The sequence below is a fragment of the Sphaerodactylus townsendi genome, linkage group LG04 (assembly GCF_021028975.2).
Source record: "Sphaerodactylus townsendi isolate TG3544 linkage group LG04, MPM_Stown_v2.3, whole genome shotgun sequence".
Taxonomy (NCBI): domain Eukaryota; kingdom Metazoa; phylum Chordata; class Lepidosauria; order Squamata; family Sphaerodactylidae; genus Sphaerodactylus; species Sphaerodactylus townsendi.
In genome coordinates, this window is record NC_059428.1 from 81,730,180 (window position 1) to 81,739,424 (window position 9,245).

General features: G+C 51.5%; 1 protein-coding gene across 1 annotated transcript; it reads left to right on the forward strand.

Moving 5' to 3' along the window:
- Positions 1–1,039: 1,039 nt before the first annotated feature.
- Positions 1,040–2,532, forward strand: POU3F3 (POU class 3 homeobox 3). Its single transcript, XM_048494541.1, has one exon. It carries the CDS (start codon positions 1,047–1,049, stop codon positions 2,403–2,405), a length of 1,359 nt encoding a protein of 452 aa, XP_048350498.1. The 5' UTR covers positions 1,040–1,046; the 3' UTR covers positions 2,406–2,532.
- Positions 2,533–9,245: the final 6,713 nt, after the last annotated feature.

Consider the following 9,245-nt stretch of genomic DNA (forward strand, 5'->3'; position numbering starts at 1 on the left):
CCGCCATCCTCGGGCCCCCAGCACTGCAGCCAGCTTCCCACTGGAAAGAGCGCACAGAAGGATCCCGCACCGGGGCGGCCGACCAGCCACTCCAGCGCTCCCCCCGCAAGGCCGGTCCTCCTCCTCCTCCCTCCGACGCCAGCGGCACCGGCGTCTTTTGTTCGCTGCGCCTTCCGAAGTCTTCAGTGGCTCCAAATAGTTCCCAAAAGAAACTTTGCTTGGACAGAGAAGCGGAAGGAGCCGAGGCTTGCCCAACGCCTCCCCCCTCTCCCGCCGCCCCCCTCGACGCCGTTCCTTTCTGTCATGTGAGGGGGGGGAAGAGACTCCGGAGAGGAAACTTTTTTTTTATTTGGCGACTCCTTCCTTCTTGCCTCCCCCCCCCCCCCCGCAAGCCGGTCATGTCGTCTCCAGGCGGTGGCCACCAGGCTCCTGCTGCCGCCGCCGCCCAAGGACTCGCGCCTTCCAGCCGGCCGGGCGCTTCGGTCGCCGCAGCTCGACTTTGAGAGCGATGCAGCCTGGCCGCGTCCAGCTTCGCCTTCTTCGCCGCCGCCGCCTCCGCCAGAAGTTTTCTTAGGACACCAACAAAACTTGCGCGCGCCACAGAGAGCGAGAGCCCAGGAGGAGGAGGAGGAGGAGGCCCCCCGAGATCAAGGAGCCGAGCCAGAGAGCGCCAAACGGGGGGGGGGGAGGCGAGAGAGCGCGCGGGGAAGAGGGGCGAGAGAAAGGCACCCACCCGCCCGCCCGCCTTCCCCACACACAAAGCCGTGCAGGAGGCGAAGGAGACCGGCGGGAGGGGGGGAGCGCCGGGAAAGTTTCTCCACCGAGGAAGGAGGCGACCCCACCGCCGCCACAGGAAGGGCCAGGATGCTGCGGCCGGTGTGAGGGGGGGTCCCTCCTTCTGCTTTCCGCGCTCGCCCCTCGGCTGCCTCCTGGCCATGCCTTCTTCACTGCTAACAGGTGAAGCGCGCTAAGCCGGAGAGGAGGCGGCGGCGGCGGCGGCGGGTCCAGAGGAGAGCCCGGGCGGGCTAACGGGCGTGGAGGCGGCCATGGCCACGGCGGCGTCGAACCCCTACCTGGCCAGCAACAGCATCCTGTCGGCCGGCTCCATCGTGCACTCGGACTCGGGCATGCAGCCGGGCAGCGTGGCCGTCACCTCGGTCTCGGGCGGCGTCTACCGGGGTGACCCGTCGTCGGTGAAGATGGTCCAGAGCGACTTCATGCAGGGAGCCATGGCGGCCAGCAACGGCGGCCATATGCTGAGCCATGCCCACCAGTGGGTCACCGCCCTGCCCCACGCCGCCGCTGCCGCCGCTGCCGCTGCAGCCGCCGCCGCCGCCGAGGCCGGCTCGCCCTGGTCCAGCAGCCCGGTGGGCATGAGCGGCAGCCCCCAGCAGCAGCAGCAGTCCCAGCAGCAGCAACAGCAGCAGCAGCAGCAGCCCGACGTGAAGGGCGGCGGCGGGCGCGACGACCTGCACGGCGGCGGGGCGCTGCACCACCGGCCGCCGCCCCCCCACCTGGGCCCGCCGCACCAGGGCCACTGGGGGGCCGCGGCGGCCGCCCACCTACCCTCCATGGCGGCCCAGCAGCAGCAGCAACAGCAGCAGCCGCTGCTCTACTCGCAGCCGGGCGGCTTCACGGTCAACGGCATGCTGAGCCCGCCGCCAGGGAGCCAGAGCCTGGTGCACCCGGGCTTGGTGCGCGGCGACACGCCGGAGCTGGCCGAGCACCCGGGACACCACCATCACCACCACCACCACCCGCACGCCCACCCGCACATCCCCGGCGGCGGAGGCGGGCCCGGGCCCGGCGGGGGGCTCAACAGCCACGACCCCCACTCGGACGAGGACACGCCGACCTCGGACGACCTGGAGCAGTTCGCCAAGCAGTTCAAACAGCGGCGCATCAAGCTGGGCTTCACGCAGGCCGACGTGGGCCTGGCGCTGGGCACCCTGTACGGCAACGTCTTCTCGCAGACCACCATCTGCCGCTTCGAGGCCCTGCAGCTGAGCTTCAAGAACATGTGCAAGCTCAAGCCGCTGCTGAACAAGTGGCTGGAGGAGGCCGACTCCTCCACGGGCAGCCCCACCAGCATCGACAAGATCGCCGCGCAGGGCCGCAAGCGCAAGAAGCGGACCTCCATCGAGGTGAGTGTCAAGGGGGCCTTGGAGAGCCACTTTCTGAAATGCCCCAAGCCCTCGGCCCAGGAGATTACGAACCTAGCGGACAGCCTGCAGCTGGAAAAGGAGGTGGTCAGGGTATGGTTTTGCAATCGGAGGCAGAAAGAGAAACGGATGACCCCCCCGGGGATCCAGCAGCAGACGCCCGACGACGTCTACTCGCAGGTCGGCAACGTGAACTCCGACACGCCGCCCCCCCACCACGGACTCCAGGCCAGCGTGCAGTGAGCAGGCAGCCCCCCTCGGCCCCTGGGGAGAGCGGGGCTGAGAGCGGGGGCGGGGGTGGAAAGAGAGCCGGGGGGAGCACAGGAGAGAAGAGAGCAGCGTGGGGCGCAGGCCAGGCCAGGCGAGCCTTCCTGGGGAGTGGGGCTGGGGGGCCAGGTAGGGGGGCGGGACCCAGACTCACACACGAGCCCGCGGCCCGAAGCCAGACTCGGGGCTTGATTCCCCTTCCCCCCCTCCCCAGACTTCTGCTGGGGGGGAAAGCCCTCTCTCTTGGGGATGCTGATCCCAGCTGCCGGGGTCCTCCCTGACTGTAGAGAGCAAGAGAAACCAAAATTCCCCCCTGCAAAAAAAACCCACCCACCCTTCATGTTGCCCCAACCCCTTTTAAACAACGTAACACAATCCAAGCGATGCCCTGTTGTTGTCGTTGTTGCTAGTGGTGTTGTTGAAGCGATAAAACAGTCACCCAATTTGGGGCTTCTCTCTTTCCATCGTTCTCTTGCCTCGCCCCCAAATAACCATCCCACAACCCCTTGTCGAAAGGGCCGCCTCATGGGAACTTTTTCTTGCCCCCACCCGCCATTTCTCTCTCTCTCACACACACACACAGGCACACTCACATTTTTTTTTTAATGAAGCGGTGAAAGGGGGCTGGGGAGGAGGGGAGATGAGTCCCTGTAGGGGAAGGAAACAGGAGCAAACAAAAAAACCACCAGACTGTGTTTGCTGTGTCCCAGAGCTTAAGCTTTTCTTGGCCAAACTACAGTGGGGTTTGTTTGTTTGTTTGTTTTTTGGTGCGTCAGGCATTCACTTTGCAAGAGGGTATTCTGCAGAATGGAGAGGTTCACTTTCTGTAGGTAGGAGGGAGGGACAATAACGCATGCATGCAGCACTGAAGCAAAACAAACAAACAAAGTAGACTAAGATTGGAAAGCAAAAAAAATGGCAGATACTCAGAGAGGAAGGGAGGAGGAATAAAGGAAGGAAGGAACAGGAGCAAAGGGAAACCTGACCCTGAAAAAGAAAGAAGGGAGGGACTGCCACTGGAGGGGGGGGGGGAACAGTCAGAAGCAAAGCGAGGTTGTTGATCCTTACAGTTGGAGCTCAGTGGAAGGATTTTGCATGAATGGAGGGAAACAGCTACAGAAAAGGAATAATTCAGGGCTGTCAAAGTTATGCTCCTAATGGCTGCCAATCATCCAGGAGGAATATTTTTAAAAGTTCACCGCTAATATTTTTTTTATTAATATTTTTTTTATTTTTTATTTCTGGACTAATTCAGATAAAGGGATTTTTTTAAAAAAAGAAAAGAGGACTAGGCATCTGCAGCTGCACTTATCTGAACTTCTCTCCTAAATCCGTTGCCAACTTGATTGAATGGGTGCTGTGGATGTGATTATATAACACTGCCATTTCCTCGCAGTGTTTTTGGTAGGTTTTAATAAACAGACTTTTCAAAAAGACGGCAATAGAGAAATGTTTAGATCTGTTGTTGATCTAAAAAAATTTGCTTTATATTTTCATTAAATGACTTCTTTTAATATTTTATTCAGAATACCTATGAACTGCTGCAAAACGGTAATTTATTTTTCCCCAGATCTTGTATTACGTGTTTTTTTCAGACGAGCACAAATTTAAAAAATGAAAAATAAAAAAATACGGACAGCTATTAGGTAATAAGGGTATCTTTTGATGTGATAATTTGATTGTAATTTAATTTGAGTAGTGATTCCGTAAGAGCTGATTGAGAAAATAAATTTGTTAGAACGAAATTGTCTTTGTCTGATGCATTAAATAAAACCCCTTTGTGTCGATCAAGTTTTCATAAGGATAAAAATGAACACCTCCAAAATGACAGAATCAAAGGTAGAACCAACTCTCTTTCCATAGCCTATTTATGGTGTTTTTAAAGACTGGGAGAGGAATCCCCATTCACCCGGACTCCTCAGGGCAGCCTTTTAAAGGTTGGTCCACTCTGTATCAATCTATATATAGTTCCAAAGCAATTTTAAATCAGTGTACTGGAGCTGTGAAACGGGATGGACAACAAGACAACAAAACAGACAGCCTTTGTTTAAGTCATTATTTGATACAACTTTGGCTCAATAGATATTCTGTACCAGGTGCTTCCCAACATTTTAGCTTCTCCTTTCTTTCCAGCATACAATGGGTAGTGTTGGGTTACTACAGGAGCAATCCTAAACAGAAGTAAGCAAATCCCAGTTTATTCAGTAGGGCATACTCCTGGGAAAATGCTCTCAGGGCTGCATTATATATTATTCTGATACTTTTTACTCATGTGTGACATTAAGTTATCTTTATAATGTAAGACAAGAAATGTTGTGTGTGTGTGTGTGTGTGTGTGCGCGCGCGCGTGTGCGTGCGTGCGTGCGTGCCTGCACAGAAAGAAAATGTTGTGCCCAATGTTGTGCTGGCTTGAAGTTGTTATGTTGTTTCAGAATTATTTGCGGGTTGTATAAGATGTGAAGGCATTGAGAGTTTCATTTTTCGTTCCACCATAGTCGTTCCTTTTCTAACAATGTGAAGGTTCTTAGTATTAGTAGATACACTAGATAAAACTCCTTTATCGTAAATACAGTAGATAGGCCTTTCGTGTATCTACCAGTAACGAGTTTGATTGTTCCAGTCCTAGAAGGGTACACAGAGACAGAGAAGCCAGAGAATCATTTTTGAAGGCTTTAAATCCGCATGTAGAATATGATATCCAGGTAGCTAGTTTCCCAACCTCTCCATGAAGATTAGATTTGAGTGTGTGTGTGTGTGTGTGTGATGAATATGCGGCTTCAGCGTGAGGTTTGCCGTTTACTCTGTGCCTTGATGCTATAACAAAGGTTTGGAACCAAGAAAATCATTCTTTCCCAGCACTTCTTATATGAGTCTTAAATCAACACCAGCCAGAGAGCTGCATCCTGAAAATGCATTGTTTGTTTCTTCAAAATTCAATGAACTCCGCTATTGTAGTCGATTGGCAGTGTCCAAAGAGCAGTAAGAGAGCTTTTCAAAGTTTCTATTCTTTCTGATGGCCCCAATTTTTGCTGGGGGCTTGAGGGGGGGGTGATAAACATATTTTTCCCCTTTATCAATTTTAAGTGTGCAAGAGAAATAATAGACGTGATGGTATGGAGATTGTGCTGCGTTTTAGGCGCGTGAGAGGAATCCTTTTCCCCCCCACTGCAGGAATGGATGGGGTGGGGAGGCTTTATCATAAATAGAAATCTGTGTCCTGGTGGTTATTATTTGACTGCCGGATTTGAATGGCATCAGAAGGCTTCACACAGTTTTCTTTGAAGGTGGCAACCTTTGGCATTTTCTTCCCCCTCCGTTGCTTTTTAGTTGTTTCTAAAGGCAGGTATCTGCAAAATGTGCCCATCGCCATGTCATTATGATACCTAAAGGTGAATCCACCAAGGTGATTTATCTTCCCCTCCCCCTTCCCAAACCAAATCCTCTGAATGTTATGCAGGTGCTCCATGAAACACGAAGAGGCTGCATGTAAATAGGAAGGTTAAGGATTATTTTGCTGTACGGTAAATAATGAAAATAACGGTATATTGTATGCCATCGGTCTCTTAATGACCCTGGGTGTTTTATTCACTTATAGTTCTAACATTCGGGGAGTGATCATTTGGATGTAGTTTTCCACATTTCTTTCTACCTGAAGGAAAGGAAAGCCCAAAAAGTGTTAACAAAGTTTGTATTTAGCAAGTCTGAATAATTCTAAGAAATGATGGTTTGGAGTTTATTTTACTGCGGCACTCGTTACAAACCCCCCCCCCCCCAACTGCTTGGTTGACTTCTCAACCCCATCCAACTCTCTACCCAATAAACAATTCCCGAGTGTATTTAAACTGGTCACCTCCCTGCTGTTGACTTGCAGTTCCATCCCTCACCGATTTTTACCGACAACTATTCGGCTTCCCTATATATCATCTCCCCTCCCCTTTTCTTCCTCTAAAGAGGTACTTTTCTGCTTTAATGTAGTGAGTGGCGTTTGCATTTTGTGGTATTAGAAGCTGGTTTTGTGCCAACGGTTTTCCACGGAGCCTTTAGAGAGCAATCGGTCCTAATATGAAATGGAGCATATGCTCTTGATAGGTGTATCAGGAAGTGTGGTATTTTTCATAATTTTAAGAATGGCTTTGTTTCTTTAAAAAAATATTCATCTGTGTAAAATATTGATCCTGTCTAATGCAACAATATATTGTTGTATTTATTCGTTTATTTTTGTAATAAATGTCAGCATCTTCAAATGAATGACAAAATAACACTTCTATATCCTTTGTGTCTTAGCATATTATAAATCTATCTAGATATATGATCTGTTAAGGCACAGCTATATTTGCATATAAATTCAGGAAGAATAAATCTGTGACTGGCAGGTTTCACAGATAAACCGGGAGCTCCTTGTATCCACATGTAGTTTCGTTTACATGGAGTTCCAGAGTGATTAATCAAACTCCGGTGCAGATGCATCAAGTCTTGGACCTGGCTGCGGGCTTTGAATTAATTATTTGGGATCCGGACCACATTTCATAAGTCCCAGCCTCTGGCTGTTTCAAGGAAACCGGTCAACAGAGGCGAGATGGACGACTAACAGGGACCGAAAGGGGGGAGAGGGTGGGGAATGCTGGAAAAAAAAGTTGCACAAATATTTGCTTTTGCTGCTGGAAATGCGTCGATGGGCGCCAGTTTCCTGTAGCAAGAGCTTTCTGGGCGGTGGTGCTGCTGATGTTCCAGCTGCAGCCAGATCTGGCGATGACTGACAGGCAGTCTCCAGCCAGCCACCTTCTGAAAGGTTGACCCGGAGTGACATAAACTCCCTCCGTCCTCGCCTGCCAGATTAACAAACGCTGGGCGGGCGGGCGGAGTGGTGGGGGGACCTCCAAGGGCACACAATCCGCTGCTTGCCAAAGTCGATGGCGAAGCTCCCACCGGCTTCTGGCAGGTGGGGGAGCCGATGCCTCCCCGCTGGGAGGGAGGAAGAGGGCTAGGAAAGACGGCTCCCTTTCCTCAGAGCCCCACAGCTCCAGGACTGTGGTCCACGGGGGTGGGGAGTTAGGTCAGGTGCTGCTGTGCTGGAGCTGCGCACTTGGCTGTTCCTCCGGCCTTTGGTCGCTCTAGGGAAAGGCGCCCCAACTTGATGGTCATTCCAGTGACGTCACGACCCCTCCATCTCCTTCCCGTGTCTCCAGGCCATCTGGGTGGGTGCTCCCGCCAGTCTTCCCCTGCTCTTTTTGTTATCCCTGGGCGAGGGAGCAGACAAAAGGACGGGCCAAAGGGTAGTAGTCCTTCGTTAATCCTCCAGACCAGTTACAAAGAAGTGCATTTCTTCCGTGGGATTTAGTCAATATGCTTAGGGATTGTTTTAAACCCGATCCACACACCATTTAAGGCAGAGCACCAAGGTTTACATTTAATCCTTTTACAAGGGTGCTGTCAAGATTCCGGCCTGGTTCAAACTCTCCCTGAAATTGGGAGGGCCTTCAAATGTAAATCTGATGGCTGGTTGAAACTGGATGGTGGGCGAGGAGGGTCGCTTGTCTGTGTTGGGCGGGAAGGACGAGTCCTACTGGGAAGGGCTTCAAGCGCAGGGAACCCCCTTTCCCTATCGGCCATGTGAGAGGTTAAAAAGGGGTAGAAGATCAGAGGTGGTTGTCCTGCTGTCCTTGAGCCAAAGAGTTTTCGCAGTTGTGGGGAGGAGCGTGGTTAGACGTTACTGTGGACTAGTTAATGCGGAGTAAAAGCTCTCTCCCCTCCTTTTTCTTCCTTTCTTCCTCCAACTCGGCCTGGGATGTTGAGGATCCGGAATGGCCTGTAGATTTCCAAGCAGCTAAAATGCATGAGGTGGGGACGCCTGATTGAAAGCGAGGGAGCCAAAATGAATGGAGGGGCGGGGTGGGGTGGAAATCACCCCCTAGGATGAATGGATGGGCCCTGGGTGGGGGGAAATCACCCAAGCTGCGAGGAGCTGAGCGGCTGGGCCTGCTTGGCGAGGCGGTGGGCTAGGAGAGGCTTCCCGTCCATTCCACGAGTTGTTTTCCTCGTGGCGACCATTCAGCCAAACGCAGGAGTCTTTCTCCGAGATTTAAATTTCGCGGATGAATTACCATACACGGGTTGCTTAGCAACTAAATTGAAGCCGGGCTAAGAATATGCAAGCTTTTTTTCCCTCTTGTATTCTCATTAATAAAAGAGCCACTCTGACACAGCAACCTGACTTTGGATCACTGCAACTTCTGTAAAAGCCACCGGATAATAGGAGCTGGTTCCTCCTTATAATTACAGAGCAGCGTGGCTTGAAATTGTGTGTGTGTGTGGGGGGGGGGGGTATTGATCTTCCTAAAAAGCTCCGGTGCTGGGGTGTGGATGCCTCCCTGTGCAGGAGGATCTCCTCCCCCCTCAAAAAAAAAAAAGCACTGAATGTATTTTGTGGAAGATAATGGGATCTTCCTGCATATAAGCGATTAAATAAAATCTCGATTTTTTGTTGTTTGCTGACACTTTTTTTGAAAAAAAAATCCCGTTTCTTGCCCTTCTCCTATTCCATTTTTTGCTTCCTGATATCAATAATCACTATCTGAAATCTCTGCGATGAAGGAACCTTTGAATATGAAATAAGAGATTACTTTGCAGGACTGGAAAGATGTGCAGCAAAAGCCCAAAAATGCACACACCAGCTGTGGAAAGTTTAAGATTGTCTCAGAATTGTCTTTGTAAATGTCTACATTCTGGTGATTTCTTTCGTAAGTGTCCAGCTGAGTATTTGCCTGGTTTTCTGTTCTGTTCTTAAACGCCCTTATATCTTGGTCTTTTTAGAAACAC

Coding starts and splice junctions, on each gene's coding strand:
- POU3F3 (XM_048494541.1), top strand. CDS start 1,047: ATGGCCACGGCGGCGTCGAACCCCTACCTGGCCAGCAACAGCATCCTG.